The sequence below is a fragment of the Lethenteron reissneri genome, chromosome 17 (genome assembly GCF_015708825.2).
Source record: "Lethenteron reissneri isolate LAM-NWPU_2019-01 chromosome 17, ASM1570882v1, whole genome shotgun sequence".
Lineage (NCBI taxonomy): Eukaryota > Metazoa > Chordata > Hyperoartia > Petromyzontiformes > Petromyzontidae > Lethenteron > Lethenteron reissneri.
This window is the reverse complement of record NC_083795.1, coordinates 258,034-277,297: the sequence shown is the minus strand read 5'-3', so window position 1 is coordinate 277,297 and position 19,264 is coordinate 258,034. Positions and strand designations below refer to the sequence as shown.

Genomic DNA, 19,264 nt, shown 5'->3' with positions numbered 1-19,264 from the left:
TGTGTGGTGAGGGTGCCTGTGTGGTGAGGGTGCCTGTGTGGTGAGGGTGCCAGTGTGGTGAGGGTATCAGCGTGGTGAGGGTATCAGTGTGGTGAGGGTGTCAGTGTGGTGAGGGTATCAGTGTGGTGAGGGTACCAGTGTGGTGAGGGTACCCGTGTGGAGAGGGTACCAGTGTGATGAGGGTACCAGTGTGGTGAGGGTATCAGTGTGGTGAGGGTATCAGTGTGGTGAGGGTATCAGTGTGGTGAGGGTGTCAGTGTGGTGAGGGTGTCAGTTTGGTGAGGGTACAGTGTGGTGAGGGTGTCAGTGTGGTGAGGGTATCAGTGTGGTGAGGGTATCAGTGTGGTGAGGGTACCAGTGTGGTGAGGGTACAGTGTGGTGAGGGTACCAGTGTGGTGAGGGTGTCAGTGTGGTGAAGGTACCAGTGTGGTGAGGGTACCAGTGTGGTGAGGGTGTCAGTGTGGTGAGGGTGTCAGTGTGGTGAGGGTGTCAGTGTGGTGAGGGTGTCAGTGTGGTGAGGGTACCGTGTGGTGAGGGTATCAGTGTGGTGAGGGTGTCAGTGTGGTGAGGGTACCATGTGGTGAGGGTACCAGTGTGGTGAGGGTGTCAGTGTGGTGAGGGTACAGTGTGGTGAGGGTACCTGTGTGGTGAGGGTGTCAGTGTGGTGAGGGTACCGTGTGGTGAGGGTATCAGTGTGGTGAGGGTATCAGTGTGGTGAGGGTACCGTGTGGTGAGGGTACCTGTGTGGTGAGCGTGTCAGTGTGGTGAGGGTGTCAGTGTGGTGAGGGTATCAGTGTGGTGAGGGTACAGTGTGGTGAGGGTACCCGTGTGGTGAGGGTATCAGTGTGGTGAGGGTACCGTGTGGTGAGGGTACCTGTGTGGTGAGGGTGTCAGTGTGGTGAGGGTATCAGTGTGGTGAGGGTGTCAGTGTGGTGAGGGTACCGTGTGGTGAGGGTACCCGTGTGGTGAGGGTATCAGTGTGGTGAGGGTATCAGTGTGGTGAGGGTACCGTGTGGTGAGGGTACCGTGTGGTGCCCGTGTGGTGAGGGTACCAGTGCTCGTGGAAGTCAAAGGTGATGTAGGTGAGTTGCTTGCTGTTGAAGTGCAGCACGTGCTTGAGGAACGTGTCCCCAATGATCTTCTCCCGACCGGCCAGGTCCACCAGGTTGACGACCACCTGTGATCAACGCTTCCCACTGCATTATTGTTTCACCGTTGGGCAAGTCGCTTGAAATCACCGGTACGCGCCAGACAGAGCGACACCGACTTTTCTAGCCGATGCCACTCTGAAGTCGAGTGTTGTCAATGTATGAGTTAAAAGGTAACGGTTAACTGAAACTATACTAATTCTGTCTTGAAGATGCTTGGAGCACTTTCAAGTAAAATATTTTTTATTGCTCGATTTAAGTGAGAATTCTTCTTCAACTCACTGATGAGTGAGCTGAAACAATAACAACTATCACGTTAAACGCTCGTACACTGCGTGACGATTTAATTTGTCTGGCTTTGTAGAGTGGTGGAGGGTTTCATGACAAAACATTTCCCAGATCATTACCTGGCCTCAACCAAAAATATATCACACTAGCAGCAAAAACTGGAGCAAAGTGTGCTGTCAGTCAAACACAGGTAACTTAAAATATATATATATAATACACACCTGCCTTTGGTAGATCTCGAGCTGCTTGTTAAAGTGCAATTCAAACGCATCCCTGGTGTCCTTGTCACCTGGAAGAACATGGGGTAGCACCCGTCACCTCCACCACGCATCTCACCAGACCATCAATATGTTGTTGGTAATGTTGCTTTGGTGTGAAACCAGCCGAGTAATCTACAAGTGACTTTTCAGCTTTGCAATGTTAGTCCAATAGCGGTGACATTGTTTGGTTGTTTCACCTACGGGAGGAACCTGGAGAACCGGGAGGAAACCCAAGCAGGACAGGGGGAGATCACACAAACTCCACTCACTCTGTAGGACAGGGGGAAATCACACAAACTCCACTCACTCTGTAGGACAGGGGGAGATCATACAAACTTCTCACACTCTGTAGGACAGGGGGAGATCATACAAACTCCACTCACTCTGTAGTACAGGGGGAGATCATACAAACTCCGCACACAGAGGCATCCGAGTCAGGAATCCAATCCAGGCCCTTATTGCCGTGAGGCACGAGTGTTACCGCTGCGTCACGCTGCCATGCACAGCTACCCTTTACCAGTTACCACATCACACTCATACCAAATACTCTCACCACCAGTAACAGCAACAAACCTCGCAGATCCTTTGGTGAAAACTTTGATGTGGGTATTTCCACACATGCATTTATCACAAAGCAAGCATTTATTGGTAATGAAAATAAAAATTACTTCCGTCATATATAGCAATTCTAAACTGGCTTAGCCATGTATGTGGAGAAACAGGTTTACAGTAGGTGAATACAACAGCGGATGTGGTTACCAGCATCAAAAACATGTTTTTACTTGTTTATATTTTTGTCGATGGCAATCAGTCAAAATAGTTGGCATATTCCGCTTGCTCATTGTCCCGCTGGGAGCGAGCAGAGAGCGCCGGAGCGTGTTGGCTGGGCGCTGAGCACCGGGCGAGCGAGATGAGTCTCTCACCTTTGGTCAGCTGTGGCCTGGGGTTGTAGGTGTACCCAGCCTGGCTCCAGTAGACGGGCACCGAGCCGCGCGTTTGCACGAAGGACAGCGTGTGCGTGTGAATGTGGATCAGCTGCTCCGTCTCCACAAAGTTGGCGACGTGGCCGTCCCTGTCCACCCCACGCCGCTTGTACCTCATGCCTGTGACAACACCCCCCACCCCCACCCCATTTGTGGTGAATTGTCGTTCTTGGTCCGCTGTGTAAAACCCCCTGGAAGTAACGTGACAGAAAATGTCGAAAAATCCAGAGACCTAATCTATTTTGCCAACATTGCCTGAATCAAACAGTGATTGGGGATCCGTTATTATCTGTGTATGCGCGTGCTGCATGCATGGGTTCACGTGACCGCCATTTACATTCTCCAGAAAGTAAAAAAAATAACTTTGGCCAGGCTGTCCACCTGCCCACCTGTTTGTCCATCAAGCTGTTCGCATACCCCCCCACTGCCCACCCATGGGCCTGCCGTGTGCATGCCACGTGCCCGCCTGTGCACGTGCCCGCCTATGCACGTGCCCGCCTGTGCACGTGCCCGCCTGTGCACGTGCCCGCCTGTGCACGTGCCCGCCTGTGCACGTGCCCGCCTGTGCACGTGCCCGCCTGTGCACGTGCCCGCCTGTGCACGTGCCCGCCTGTGCACGTGCCCGCCTGTGCACGTGCCCGCCTGTGCACGTGCCCGCCTGTGCACGTGCCCGCCTGTGCACGTGCCCGCCTGTGCACGTGCCCGCCTGTGCGTGCGTGCGTGCCGCGTGCGTGCGTGCCGCGTGGCGGCCCGTGAGACCTGCGCGGTGACGGCTGCGCCGGGAGATGAGGGCGACAAGAAACTCGGGGTGGGGGGCCTCGGTCGAGGCTTCCGTGGGCGGGCTCTCGGGGCTGCTTCGCTCGTCGTCCGAAGAGTCCCCATACTTCACCACAAGCTTCTCGATCTGCACAAACCCCTGGATCACCGGCACGATCCAGAAGTTCGCCCGCTCGTCCTGGGAATGTGACGGCAGCATCCGGTTCACCGAAACTCAATCGCTGCAAATTAAATTAGCCTCGACTTTAAGTCAGCCAAGGCGTGTGTGGCTTGCCCCATCATGCAAAACACTGGTGTCTCCGATGGACGAACATGCGTACGTAACGCGCTCTGTCCGTCACGAAATGAAGTGTCTGAGAGCGCAGGTCCCCCTATTGGCAGCCTCTGTGCGGCATGACGCGACTCAGCCGTGTGATACATTTGTGAGTAATTTTCGCAAATTTTAATTGTGACCGACATTGTACGTTTATTAGTTAAGGGGAGGGAACACTGGGAGGACCTGGTGGAAACCCATGCAAAACAGGGGCAGGACAAACAAACTCCATAGAGAAAGTCACCCAAGTCAGGAATCGAACCCAAGCCCTCCTTGCTGCGAGGTGCAAGGGCACCTCCCTGCCATCCAATTGCAAGTTGATTTTGCTTCACCAGGTGAGAACTGCATAGACCAGGATAGAGTCGCATTTGCAAGAGAGACCTGGGTCACCGAAACCACAAAAGCAATCGCGTAAGAAGCAAACACAACAAAGAAGCTGAATTAAATCGGAGCAAAAACAAATAGGTTTCAGAAGAAATCGAAAATAGTGCACAAACATAATCGATATTAAATACAATTGCAGTAACAAAGCTTGGCTCCTTCAACATTCTTTCAAAAACCCCTCACACCGGAGCACGATCCATCAACCCCACCTCCATGGTGCCGGGTCAAAGGTAGGAATTGCACTAAGCCTGGTCACGTGGTACAAAGCTAAAACGGTACAATACAGATGTAAATGCTGAACATTCACTGCAGCTAGCACAGTATTCCATGCCACATTGATACATCTTAATTGTTGACAGTGGTAGCACTTTATATAATTCGTTTTTTATATTTGGTTGTGTCAATAAAACCTTTTTAGATATTTGAGAAAATATAAATTGACCCAACTGCATAAAAATAACAAAAACTATTTGTGAGCTCAAAAGGGCCAAAACCAAAACATGATCAGCAGAGTCCCCTGAGCGGGACCGGAGGGGGAGGCCGGAGGGGGGGGGAGCCGGAGGGGGGGGAGGCAGAGGGGGGGGGGGGGGCGGAGGGGGGGCGGAGGTCGTCGTGGCCAAGGCTGTTGGGGGCCCCCCGGCGAGCAGCTGCAGCGTGGTGGTGGGCAGGGCTCACCTGCGAGTCGATGAGGTCCTGCAGCATGAGCTTGTTCCAGAAGAAGCGATCATCGCACTGGACAAAGACAAAGATCCACCGTGTAGCCTTAACAAACTTTTGGGGAAAGTGCTGTCAGCGAGTAGCACCTATGAAGGGCGGCACTGTGGAACACGAGGGGGTGAGTGGCCTGCACCACGCCCGACCGCCTCTGCCTCCCCATTGGCGATGTTTACACACAGCACCAAGTACTCATTTGAGGTCGTGTTGACCTTTGGCAGGCAGAGGACCGGTTCAGATAATCGTCACCGGTGTTGGTGGCCGTGAGCGGGAATTGAACTTGGGTGGCCAGATTCGAAATGGAGCACGCTAACCTCTACCGCTCCACTAGGCATACGCGCACACGCACGCACGTAACTACACTGTCTACTGCTGTATTTGACATCACTCTGAGCCTAGGTCAATCGGTGGTGGTGGCTCGTGTGTGGAGAATCAGTCTGTCAACCATGCTTGACCACATTTCTGTGGTATTTTCCACTTATTTATTAAGCTGATTATTGGTTTTGTTATCTTTTCGGTGATATGCTCCATACAGCGTCTTAGATACCTTTAGCTTTCAGACACCGTCATCAGTCTTAGTGTCGGCATGGCTGTTCTAACGCTCGTCACCTCCTGCCACGCGAGCGGCTTGGAGCGCTGGCAGGAGCGCTGCCTCTGCACGCTGCTGGTGAGGTCAAACGTCGGTGAGAAGAAGAAGGAGTCCGAGTCTGTGAACATCTTCACCAGCTCTTCCAACAGCCGGCGCTCCAGACGATCCCGGCCTGACGCATCCTTCTGGGTCTGAGCGGGGGAAGCACCAGCAAATAACGTCACACGCCACGACCAGCCTCCATCGGACTGGACATCTCAACCAGACCCTACTACACGGCAGTGCACATCACACAGAGTTGCTGCTGCAAGCCAGACACAAGCCACAGCAGTGCAATTGTGAGCATGCAACCCAAACTCTGGACAATAAAGTAAACCACTGGTCTGCGCTCCTTCTACGGAGTAGCAGAATTACACAAACTCTCTCCTGAAGCCCTCTCGTTGTGGATAGCAGACCATGACATTCGCTTTTAGCTCATAAACATATTGCCATCATACGCAAGGACAGAACTGCACAGCACTTCACATCACAGCAACCTCTACTCCACAGCACTGCACATCTTAGTGAGCCTCCACTGGCACCACCCATCACAGACAACCTCCACTGCACATCGCGGCACAGACTGCCAGCTTGCATAGCACTGCACACCACAGCCTACACGGCTATGACTAACCGGGGCAACACGGTACAGCAGAACAGCCTCCATCCGCGGCTGCATTGTGCCGGATGTGTCGTACCCAGCATGCATTTGCATACACGCTTGATTTATTCAACAAAGATGTTCCGTTAAACAAAAAAAAATCTTTCTACCATTTCTGGTTCCCACGGCCAGTGCCTCTCAAACCCATGGCCGTTGCCTCTCAAACCCACGGACAGTGCCTCTCAAACCCACGGCCGTTGCCTCTCACCTTTTTCTTGATGGGAGCCGCAACGTTGGACTTTAAGTGGTTTAAAGTTTTCAGCAGGAACTTGTCCTCAACTGCAGAGGCAACCTTATCTCCCTTCGGAATGCCAAAGTGATGCTTCTTGCACGGCTACAGGAAGTTAGAACACAGCAGCAGCAACGATTACCGTTGTGTCTTTCCTGGTGGTGAAATGACGGGTGAATGAAAGTACGATCTCCATCGGCGGACGAGTCGGCCGTTCATGTTTTATTTGTACAGAGCGACGTAATTCATGCAAATCACATCTCACAAGATGGTGGTGGTTGCTGGGTGAATGTGGGGTGAGAGGGGTGGTGGTGAGGCAGCAGTATCCACCTGAAGCTCCATCTCGCAGGGATCGGCGGCGCTGAGCGGCAGGCATGCGATGCGGGACACCTTGTAGACCTCATGGCCCCCGGGAAGCACCCCCACCAGCTCCTTCTGTCGAATCAGCAGCAGATGCCAGTGGAGGTCTGCGACGGGGAACAGCGCCACGCGCGCACGCCTGAAGCCACGCGCGCGCTACGCGACGAAGACACCGAGCATCTCGACCGTTTAATTGCTCCTTGGAGAGTGATGTTTTTGCGAGATCTATTTCAGCAGCAGCAGAGCAAACAACAAGGGACGGCAGTCGGCGCTGCCCCACTTCTGCCCGGCGTGCCAGGAACAACGCTCACTGATGAAATTCGGCGGCATTTTGTACACTGGGTAACAAGATTATTGTTAACTTTATTTATAATAACACAAAGATAACAAAGGAAAAAATCTATAATTCTAATAATATAAAGCGAATGTAACACTGTCTGTGGGGCGGTGACACGGCTCGGCGGTAGCACGCTCGCCGTTTGTTACCGGTTAGAATCCAGCGGGCCAGCCTGGTTATTCTTGCTGGTGTGTTAACCATAATTACGCGCCGTCGGTTCCACAGCGGACGTTTTAGGTTCTGTGATGTCAATTGAAAAAAGTTGGACATTTTTGTCGGCGTCACAGGTCCACATTTTTCCAATTCGAAAAATTACCGCCAAATGACACATTTGAGATGACACACGGCAACATCACCACAATCGGAGACCGTGAAACACAACACCGCCAGTGATAGCCTCGCGCTAAAGGAACGGCGGGAATACCAAATGTACAAGATCGTTACTAACGATGTTGTCGTGTTCGGCGATGAGAGTTTAGGAGGAGGTGGAGGACACGAGGGGCACGATGGGGGGGTGGAGGAAGTTGAAGCGTGCAAGGCGGGACGGGGCGAGCACGACGCTCCCACCGCAGCCGGTGTGGTCCCCGTGAGCGGAGCGAGACGCCCACACGGGGCCCCAACGAGCCCGGCAGCTACACGGCCGGAAGGGCCACGTGGGGCCCAGCTGGGGACCGCAGCTTCACCCATCGATTCCTCCACACGTGTCGAGGACTGTGTCTACCAGGCTGACCGTTTCATCTCATCCACTGTGTGTCCAACCATCACCATGCATGTCACAACCCCCCACTTCCTCATCCACCCAGTCAGCCACACGCTCATTCTCTCACTTATTCACTCACTCACCACACTTCTCTTTCCGCTTCTTCCCTTGCACCGCTTCAAGCCGCCCTCCTCGCAGGGCTGTGCGACGGCCGTCGCCAGGTCACCCACGCCCTCCCCGCTCGGGGGGCGCAAGCGATACCCGTGCATCAATATTTAAACGCCGCGCTGTTTTTCCACTGCCCGCGAGGACCTGTCAGGCAGGCTCCTCCGCTGCTCCGGCACCACGGCTCCTTCCCCACGTTATTTAAAACGCAAAGGCCGCGCGCGTGTGGGGGCGTGCGGCTCGCGCGCATTATGCAAGCCCCGAGGCCCGGCCCCGAGGCCCGGCTCCGAGGCCCGGCTCCGAGGCCCGGCTCTCTCGGGTGGCGGTGCAGTGGCGACACTCGCGTGGCCTCACAGCAAGAAGTCCCTCGATTCGAGTCCCAACCTGGGTGCCTCTCTGGGTGGAGATTGCATGTTCTGGGTTTCCTCCGGGTTCTCTGGTTTCCTCCCATAGCTAAGAAACATACATTGTGTTATTGGCCAAAACATCCCAATGCTGAATAAAATTATCTGCAAATTAATCAATTGGGCTTATACAGGAGCGCCCTACTTTACTCCGATGCGTCCGAGGAGATTTTTACACACGATGAGCGACTCACGTCGCATCTCAACACGTCTAAATGGGCGCCCCCAGCGGTAGCTGTCCCTGTGGGTGTTGAGAAGGTTACGCAGCACCTGGCCGGTCATTCAGCCCATCTACCCCGTCCCTTCCAGCATCCAGTGAGGAGCAAGATGCACGTTCCGCATCCTCCCTCCACTGCCACCCGTCAAGCACACCCTGCCGGTCACCTAACAGGATATTTTGAGGTCAAACATAGTTTTTTCACAGTGCTTCGTGGCTAATCATTACAGTCGCCTTCACAGTATTGTGTAACACTAACCTGGTGCTGTAATCACTCGGTTAGTCATCGCCTGCGTATCTGTAGTTACAAAAGAGGATTGGATGCTTTTACATGTCAATGGTATCACCTGCAGCGGAACAGCAATAGAAGTGGGCTGTCGATGGTCCAAGAGGGCCGCCGCTAGTGTGCGTGTGATGCGCTTTACTGCAAGTGCCGTGACATGGCGTGGGTATGGCAGCTGGGCGTGGTGGCGAGCTGTGGACCCCAGCACCGGGAAGGCAGGGCTCACGCTGACGCCGATAAATGCCGCACATCTCTTGCTATAATGTCGCTGACAACAGCGCTGTTCTGTTTACCATGGGCTCTCTCTGCTATCATGGCCTTTTCGAGTCAGTCACAGATTTAATAGGTATAGGCTGCATAAATAATGGCGCACCTGTTGCTGCAAATTATAACTTTGTTTGAAATGTACCGCTTAGAATAATTAAATTCCTGCATTCAGGGTGGATGTAATCGGATACATCTTTATGCAATTTTTGCAACAATTTTGCCATCTGGGTTCTCTGTTCAACAAAGGGTGCAACACTGGGGAAATAAAGCTGCCCTCTGGACTGAAAAACTCAACATCGAACAAACCAGGGTGGAACAATGTTGCTGATGCACGAGCAACACACGCTATGATTGGCTGCACAGGGTCACGTGCTCTTCATGAAGATGAACAATTGAACATGGCTTACTTTATAATAAAATGCTACTGTCCTTCTCCTGTCCGTCCGTCACCGACAACCAATCGGAATGCTCCGTGGTGTCGGCCCATCGTTACTGAAGGTCACGTGACTCACGTCATGCGCCCCCTGATTGACTGGATCAGAATTCCCTTTAGGGACGTCTTCTTTAGGCGCACGTGTTTTGTTGGTTTTCCAACCAACATTTGCTCTCCGTTTGATATCTGGCAGGATATAAGGAAGTGGAACCAAAAATATATTTAGCCACAAGGAAAAAGTGATCAAAAGTTATATTGGTGGCAACGCATCAGTCTGCTCTGCCAGACCCAGAAGTGCACCAGTCGGCAGAGGAGAACCGTGGACTGTTTGGTTGGGTTGAGCGTTTGGGTTGATTCTTCATTTTAGTAAAACCAATTTCTTTACATAGCCAACAGAATTCAGCTCAATTGTGATGTTCATTGTCATGGTATTACTCAGCCACAGCAGGTACCCGTTAGAGATCTTTACAAATATAACCCCCTGTTAGTGTGTCAGTCGGTAACGGCAAGTGAAATGTCTGGGCCCATGAACTCTGGGGAGGCTTTTGATGACGATTTAGGGAAATAAATGGGGGAGACACCAGAATCAGGGACGCGGGCGAGGAGACGCTGGGTTACCTTGCAGGGTTTACTGTCGGTTGCATGCAACATCCTACACAAGGTGGAGGCGTTGCATGTTGCAGCATCACAATTGGCCGTTGCTAATCTGGCTAATTAGGCTGTTACTAATCTGGCTAAGGAGGCATCGAAGAAGCAAGGTTTCCCCTTTCGGGCCAAAGCGTCTATAAATCCGAAATAATTATTCCCCAGACATTATTATCTTAACGGCGAGGCCCACTGAGCCAAGGAGCTCTGTTACGTGGACGTCCACAGCCCGAGACCCGCGGCAGTGGCGGCAGCTGAAGGACATCACGGGGTGGGAACGTGCAAGTCAACGAGGAGCAAACACAAAAAGTATTCACACGAAACCTTTTGCCAGAACTTAATGTAAAAAAATCCTACAATAGACCGATGAAAATAAACCATATGTGCAGCTTCAGATATAATGGAGCTCAGCGATAGCACCACACTGCAGATCGCAACACTTATCTTTCTGCTTCCTCCCTCACATTTCTCCAGATCGGAATTCCCTCCCACTGTTTTTACAACTTTTCCAAATTAAATAAACGTATATCGATCACAATTTTTACGGTGCCGTGTGTCGCTGGCCGGTTGATAATTTGGGCCTTTGGGGCTACTGTGCTCAGCAGGTGTGTTAAAATTTTAGTAATAAAATCGAATGCCTGTTTATAATCAAGCGTGAAGTGAGCCATGCAGTGCCTGGGCGCGTCGCTCCGCCGTGTCGCCGTGGCACCGCGCCAAGCTCCATTGTGCCGCGGCTCACGTGCCGTGGCATGCCGCTGTGTGACAACAACTCTCACCACCGTGGCTCATCTGGCTAGAGCGCCCTCCTTGCCACCGGGCATCACACACCACTTTACACGCAATAGCCGACTTGCATCCCATCTTATCGCATACATTTACAAGAGCACCCCCAGGGGCAGCTGTCCCTCCACAGCACAATGTGGCAAAGTAGCAGCTGGCTTTGCAAGTAGGCAACAGTCTGCCAGTAGGGGGCGGTAAATGCTGTGCAAATCCCAATTGAGTAATTGGCGGGTACGTTTCATATGCAGCAAAATTTGGAATGTGACGCCGGCACGCAACGGCCTACTCGTTTCGAACGCGGCGATGTTTTCTTCCTTCGTGTGCCGTGTGGAGGCACAAGCTGCACTGCGCGACCTACCGGGGTGCAGCTTGATCTTGCCGATGACTCCCTCCACTTCCCCGAGGCACACCGGGTTCCATGCGTTGAGCAGATCTGAGCCTGCAGGCAGCGTCACCACCACCACCACCACCGCATGAGTATCGTCTCAACCCACCGCATGAGTATCGTCTCAACTCACCCGGCGCACTTGTCACACATCAAGGAAACGTTCAACCGCCTCGCGGGGCTCCTCGCTACTTGAACGATCATGCGTGTCTATGGCGCTCTACCTACCACGTAGTGAAATGTCTCGGAGCGCAGATCCCCCCTATTGGTAGCTGTCCCTGTGTGGCACGAGGCGACTCGGCACCCGGCTCCTCGGCAATAATTGCTGTGGAAGTAATTTATGCGTAATTTATCTATTTTCAAAATTTGAACCGGGATGGACATTGCACGTGTTTAGTTGGGACTCGGTTCATACGCTGCACTTAATCCACTCTGCTGGGATTTATAGTGGACTCTAATAAACGCTCGTAACACTACAGTGGAGAGACATCCGCAGCTACGACACACGAGGACCATCATAATAAACAGAGCAAGCCTGGGCTTGTCATTTGCTGCATTGGTGTAAAGTATTCCAAAAAATGTCACGTAATTTCCATTTAATTATGAATGCGTACATATATTTGTGAGCACATAATGACTGGTCTCTAATGATAAATTATTAGTACGGTATTGCTATGGAAATCCATATATGTTAAGAGCAGGCAACAAGCACGAAGCAGTGCTACCACGGGTTTGAGTACACATGCCGACTTGTACTCATCAGCCCAGGCATCTGCTCATGCGAGCGAGGCCACGCTGTGGCCCTGACCCCGTGGTGCAGCACTCTGGAGCTTGAACAGCCACAACGAAGCGGAGTCTCCCACAGCCACGAGCGGAGCAAGTCTGGGCCACTTTGTGCGCACGCGGATATGTTTGTGAATGTTGCCTTTGGCTTGGCCCAGCTTTGTGCCTAATGTACAGAATGAAAAACAAATACACACACATCCGCAAATCTATGGACCTCACGAGCCGATTCCCAAGAAGGGCCATTCCCAGATATGTTCGTAGTAAAATTGTGATTTATTTTTGTTGTGTATAAAATTTATATTTTCTATTATACAACTAATTATGATTGGGATGCTGCCATGATGTAATGATTGGCACACTGGACTTGCAATCCAGAGGTTGCCGTTTTTATCTCCCGGCAAGGCAGTTGAAATAATGGAGTAGGTTTCTTAGTCATTCGGCACGTCATGTACGGTGGGGTAAAGTGTGGGTACGCCCACCTCTTTCAAGACGTCTAGCAAGAGTAGGCAACAACAAACAACCCTAGAGGGGCTCTCTAGAGTTTCCTATAGTGGACACCCTTCTGCCAGCAGTGGCATGAGCAAGCAATTGCAGGGCTGTGCCTTTACCAATTTTCCTTGAATTCGCTTGTCAGGGGTCGGCAAAAACCTGGTTTTCCCTTCCAACTATCTGGGAGGCATGCCCATCAAATTAGCCGAGGTCCAGACCACGGATAAATGTAGTTATTCGGCAAATTCTTACAAATATCCAGGGTTATCCGTAGTCATGCCCCCATGGATAAATGATATTTGGACCCCGATGGGCCCTGCTGGGCTATGGGATTGGCCTGCTTGTCTCTGGGATTGGTCCCACTGGGCTCTGGGATGGGCCCTGCTGGGTTCTGAGGTTGTCCCCACTGGGCTATGCGATGGGCAGCAGCAGTCGCTGGCTCCACACTGAATGCTTGAGAGCAGACGGATCTCAGTGTAAGCCTTCACCATTGATTGTGTCAGCAGCATGGACAAACCGTCTGATTCCAGTAAATTACTGTGCTCCTTAAATCAGCTTAATGGATCCTCTCCGACCATACAATCACTGCACTGGCTGTGTATAACGTTCCCCTAATTCTGTCCCTGCCCAAGCAGGAGCCAGGTTCGACACCCGGTCCGTTCCTCGTGTGTCGTCGCTCTGTGCCACGTGAACCGCATGGTCATCTCCTGTGTATAGCCGAGCCACAACAAGAGCGGCCAGTACCACACACGGATTGAAGACGTTCCTCTTCAGCCACATTGCTAGGTTGCTTCTCATTACCAAGTTCAATTTTACAAGAGGGCTCTGCCACTCTGCTCTCACTCGCCTCTTAATCTCAGCCCGCCCCTACTGGACACCTGTGAAATATAGCTTCATGGCTCATCGGATTCCTCCAGGATAAATAAAGATTCTGATTCTGAAAGATTCTGATTCTGAAAGATTCTGATTCTTCATCCCAATCCACGCTCAATAACCAGCGATCGGATGCCCAAGCAGCTTCTGTCTGGATAGATGGGCTAAACGGGCGCGGTACTGGATAGAGAAGAGATGGGCTGATATGGCACAGAAGCTTGTGGGGATGGTTGGTTTAACTGATGCCCGGTACGAGCGGTGTCAAGATCGGCCTCTGTGCAGGAAGCTCGTGAAGGACGCTGCTCCTACGAAGTTGGAGGCAGTCGCTCTCCAGCAACAACGGAGGACGAAGGAGCGACGCTCACAACAACAAGCGGAGCGTCGGGCGGATGAAACGAAGCAAGTTGGCACAGTGGGGAGCACAGTTGGTGCATCAGCCACTGAGCCAATGGCACCTGGGTCTGTTACCTTCACGTGGCCTCAAAGTGCACCAAGCATGGTACAAGCGCCGTGGTGATGATGTCACCCCCGGCGGCTATTGTGTCTGTGGGTTTGTGTCAGTGTGGGTTTGTATCTCTGTGGCGAAGTGTCTCTGTGATGGAGTGTCTCTGTGGTGGAGTGTCTCTGTGGTGGAGTGTCTCTGTGGCGGAGTGTCTCTGTGATGGAGTGTCTCTGTGGAGGAGTGTCTCTGTGATGGAGTGTCTCTGTGGCGGAGTGTCTCTGTGATGGAGTGTCTCTGTGGGGTGGTGTCTCTGTGGAGGAGTGTCTCTGTGATGGAGTGTCTCTGTGGAGGAGTGTCTCTGTGGCGGAGTGTCTCTGTGGCGGAGTGTCTCTGTGATGGAGTGTCTCTGTGGCGGAGTGTCTCTGTGATGGAGTGTCTCTGTGGCGGAGTGTCTCTGTGATGGAGTGTCTCTGTGGCGGAGTGTCTCTGTGGAGGAGTGTCTTTGTGGCGGAGTGTCTCTCTGATGGAGTGTCTCTCTGATGGAGTGTCTCTGTGGCGGAGTGTCTCTGTGGTGGAGTGTCTCTGTGATGGAGTGTCTCTGTGGCGGAGTGTCTCTGTGGTGGAGTGTCTCTGTGGTGGAGTGTCTCTGTGGAGGTGTGTCTCTGTGGCGGAGTGTCTCTGTGATGGAGTGTCTCTGTGGCGGAGTGTCTCTGTGGCGGAGTGTCTCTGTGATGGAGTGTCTCTGTGATGGAGTGTCTCTGTGGCGGAGTGTCTCTGTGGCGGAATGTCTCTGTGGCGGAGTGTCTCTGTGATGGAGTGTCTCTGTGGCGGAGTGTCTCTGTGGAGGAGTGTCTCTGTGGCGGAGTGTCTCTGTGGTGGAGTGTCTCTGTGGTGGAGTGTCTCTGTGGTGGAGTGTCTCTCTGGTGGAGTGTCTCTCTGGTGGAGTGTCTCTGTGGTGGAGTGTCTCTCTGATGGAGTGTCTCTGTCGTGGAGTGTCTCTGTGATGGAGTGTCTCTGTGATGGAGTGTCTCTGTGGCGGAGTGTCTCTGTGGTGGAGTGTCTCTCTGGTGGAGTGTTTCTGTGGTGGAGTGTCTCTCTGATGGAGTGTCTCTGTGGTGGAGTGTCTCTGTGATGGAGTGTCTCTGTGGAGGAGTGTCTCTGTGGCGGAGTGTCTCTGTGATAAAGTGTCTCTGTGATGGAGTGTCTCTGTGTTGGAGTGTCTCTGTGGAGGAGTGTCTCTGTGGTGGAGTGTCTCTGTGATGGAGTGTCTCTGTGATGGAGTGTCTCTGTGATGGAGTGTCTCTGTGGAGGAGTGTCTCTGTGGCGGAGTGTCTCTGTGATGGAGTGTCTCTGTGGTGGAGTGTCTCTGTGGTGGATCACCTCACCGGGTCGCGCGCTCAGACGCCCGTTCACGCGGCTGCACCACAGGGCGCTCTCCTCCTGCTGGACGATGAAGTCCCCGTCCGACTGGAATAGCTCCATGGCGCCTCGCCGGCCCCGCTGCGCCGAGTCCCGCCCGGCTCCGAACGCTCCCCGCTCCGTCGTGACGTCACCGCGTACGACTACGTCGTGACGTCACCGCGTAGCTCCGTGAACTCGCGTTCCCGCCTTGCGCCGCAGCCTCCCAGCGCGTGACGCCCGCCTGCAACATCGCGCGGCGCTACGCGATGACGTCAATTACGCATGGGACGTCATCCGGTCTCGCGGCAATGAAAACAGCGCGATGACGTCATCAACAACATGAGCTCTAAGTGGCGGCATTCGTATAATGACGTCATGCCGTGTTTGTGGCGCTCAATTAAATGTCTTTTAAAATTAATTTCTATGGGAGGTACAACCGCAAACCGATATCTCGTATCGTTTATTTTTGTATGCGATCACCGATACTGATAAAGTCCAATCGTAAGACATATACAGATACACGTGAACGCCAAAGGCGTCGAATGCCCCGCCCCTCGTGGACATCTGTGAAGAAGCGCTTCCTCGCTTATCGGATTTCTTGTGAAGTCTCAACAAGACGCGCCCAGAAGCCGCAGGCAGAGAGAGCCCCACGCAGCCGGGCTGGCTGGCGACTCAATGAGCAGCAGGGGGCAGCGTCCACCATGCAGTGAACACCACCACCACCACAACCACCACCACCACGCAGTGACCACCACCACCACGCAGTGACCACCACCACCACGCAGTGAACACCACCACCACGCAGTGAACACCACCACGCAGTGGACACCACCACCACCACGCAGTGAACACCACCACCACCACGCAGTGAACACCACCACCACGCAGTGAACACCACCACCACGCAGTGAACACCACCACCACGCAGTGAACACCACCACCACGCAGTGAACACCACCACCACGCAGTGAACACCACCACCACGCAGTGAACACCACCACCACGCAGTGAACACCACCACCACGCAGTGAACACCACCACCACGCAGTGAACACCACCACCACGCAGTGAACACCACCACCACGCAGTGAACACCACCACCACGCAGTGAACACCACCACCACCACGCAGTGAACACCACCACCACCACGCAGTGAACACCACCACCACCACGCAGTGAACACCACCACCACCACGCAGTGAACACCACCACCACCACGCAGTGAACACCACCACCACGCAGTGAACACCACCACCACGCAGTGAACACCACCACCACGCAGTGAACACCACCACCACGCAGTGAACACCACCACCACGCAGTGAACACCACCACCACGCAGTGAACACCACCACCACGCAGTGAACACCACCACCACGCAGTGAACACCACCACCACGCAGTGAACACCACCACCACGCAGTGAACACCACCACGCAGTGAACACCGCCACCACGCAGTGAACACCACCACCACGCAGTGAACACCACCACCACGCAGTGAACACCACCACCACGCAGTGAACACCACCACCACCACGCAGTGAACACCGCCACCACGCAGTGAACACCACCACCACCACGCAGTGAACACCGCCACCACGCAGTGAACACCACCACCACCACGCAGTGAACACCGCCACCACGCAGTGAACACCACCACCACCACGTAGTGAACACCGCCACCACGCAGTGAACACCACCACCACCACGCAGTGAACACCGCCACCACGCAGTGAACACCGCCACCACGCAGTGAACACCACCACGCAGTGAACACCACCACACAGTGAACACCACCACCACCACGCAGTGAACACCACCACCACCACGCAGTGAACACCGCCACCACGCAGTGAACACCACCACGCAGTGAACACCACCACCCCACCACGCAGTGAACACCACCACCACCACGCAGTGAACACCGCCACCACGCAGTGAACACCCACCACGCAGTGAACACCACCAACACCACCACGCAGTGAACACCACCACCACCACGCAGTGAACACCGCCACCACGCAGTGAACACCACCACGCAGTGAACACCACCACCACCACCACGCAGTGAACACCACCACCACCACGCAGTGAACACCGCCACCACGCAGTGAACACCACCACGCAGTGAACACCACCACGCAGTGAACACCACCACCACGCAGTGAACACCACCACCACGCAGTGAACACCACCACCACGCAGTGAACACCACCACGCAGTGAACACCACCACCACGCAGTGAACACCACCACCACGCAGTGAACACCACCACCACGCAGTGAACACCACCACCACGCAGTGAACACCACCACCACGCAGTGAACACCACCACCACGCAGTGAACACCACCACGCAGTGAACACCACCACCACGCAGTGAACACCGCCACCACGCAGTGAACACCACCACCACGCAGTGAACACCACCACGCAGTGAACACCACCGCCACCACCACCACGCCTCACAGTAAAGTAATCTTCTTCTTGGTTCTTTCGGTAAAGTCACGTAGAAGGGAAGTAATAAAATAATAAAAATAAAACATAATAAAATAATTCTCACGACGTTTCGGCCACAACGCAAGCAGCCGTCCTCAGGTGAAAACCAGGTCCGTCGAGGCGACAGAGTCTGAATGACGGACCTGGTTTTCACCTGAGGACGGCTGCTTGCGTTGTGGCCGAAACGTCGTGAGAATTATTTTATTATGTTTTATTTTTATTATTTTATTACTTCCCTTCTATGTGACTTTACCGAAAGAACCAAGAAGATGAATCCCTGCAGTCACGAAAGCTTTAAATCGTAAAGTAATCTTGTTCTCAGATAAACACAAATATACTTGTGAGAATCCATTGGTCAGCCGTGACACACTCAACAGTGAAGACCGTGCGTCTCAAGGGTTGGCTTTGAGATGTCCCCGATGACTGATTGTGTTTGCTTTGTTAGATTACTTTTAGTTCCATGTTATGCTCCTAAGACTGCAGTCACGGGGTTTTTTGTTTTCGACCGGTTCCCTATTTCTGTACCTCGCGAAACGCGAACCGAGACTCGCTGCTGAGTACCGCGCCCTGTGTACCCGCGATTGCCACTTAAATCGGGCCCCTTCCTACCGAAATCAAATCTCAATTTGTGTACGAAGGACCCCATTAACGGTGACCCCATTAACGGTGACCCACTTGACGGTGATCCCATTGATGGTGACCCCATTAACGGTGACCCCCTTGACAGTGAACCCATTGACGGTGACCCCATTGACGGTGACCCCATTGATGGTGACCCCATTAACGGTGACCCCTTGACGGTGACCCCATTGATGGTGACCCCATTAACGGTGACCCCCTTGACGGTGATCCCATTGATGGTGATCCCATTGATGGTGACCCCATTAACGGTGACCCCCTTGACGGTGATCCCATTGATGGTGACCCCATTAACGGTGACCCCCTTGACAGTGATCCCATTGACGGTGACCCCATTGACGGTGACCCCATTGATGGTGACCCAATTAACGGTGACCCCATTGATGGTGACCCCATTAACGGTGACCCCCTTGACGGTGATCCCATTAACGGTGACCCCCTTGACGGTGATCCCATTGACGGTGACCCCATTAACGGTGACCCCCTTGACGGTGATCCCATTGACGGTGACCCCATTGATGGTGACCCCATTAACGATGACCCCATTGACGGTGACCCCATTGACGGTGATCCCTTTGACCCCTTTGACGGTGACCCCATTAACGGTGACCCCCTTGCCGGTGTCCGCCCTCGCCACCTCTATCGGCGCTCCGCTCGACCTCGCGAGGAATGGATCGACGCGGGGATTGCGGCAGGAATGGATCCGCCCTCGACATTCACGATCCGGGGCCCCGTGAGGCGAGGCGGTGCCCGCGCCCCCCACGTTCCGGGGC

General features: G+C 53.5%; 1 protein-coding gene across 2 annotated transcripts in view; it reads right to left on the bottom strand.

Annotated features, from left to right (window-relative positions):
* Positions 1-15,963, bottom strand: part of INPP5F (inositol polyphosphate-5-phosphatase F) — a 33,260-nt gene extending 17,297 nt beyond the window's left edge. The window contains exons 1-10 of one of the 2 annotated variants that reach the window (XM_061552714.1): positions 15,337-15,963; positions 11,335-11,415; positions 6,716-6,852; positions 6,365-6,490; positions 5,477-5,647; positions 4,829-4,885; positions 3,439-3,634; positions 2,620-2,799; positions 1,658-1,725; positions 1,053-1,177 (exon numbers count right to left, since the gene is read on the bottom strand). In XM_061552714.1, the coding sequence (XP_061408698.1) occupies positions 1,053-1,177; positions 1,658-1,725; positions 2,620-2,799; positions 3,439-3,634; positions 4,829-4,885; positions 5,477-5,647; positions 6,365-6,490; positions 6,716-6,852; positions 11,335-11,415; positions 15,337-15,433 (1,238 nt within the window). In that variant the 5' untranslated portion in view covers positions 15,434-15,963. Of the gene's footprint in view, positions 1-1,052; positions 1,178-1,657; positions 1,726-2,619; positions 2,800-3,438; positions 3,635-4,828; positions 4,886-5,414; positions 5,648-6,364; positions 6,491-6,715; positions 6,853-11,334; positions 11,416-15,336 lie in introns of those variants that run through there. The other variant, XM_061552715.1, reaches the window with a different exon arrangement.
* Between the last annotated feature and the right edge of the window lie 3,301 nt (positions 15,964-19,264).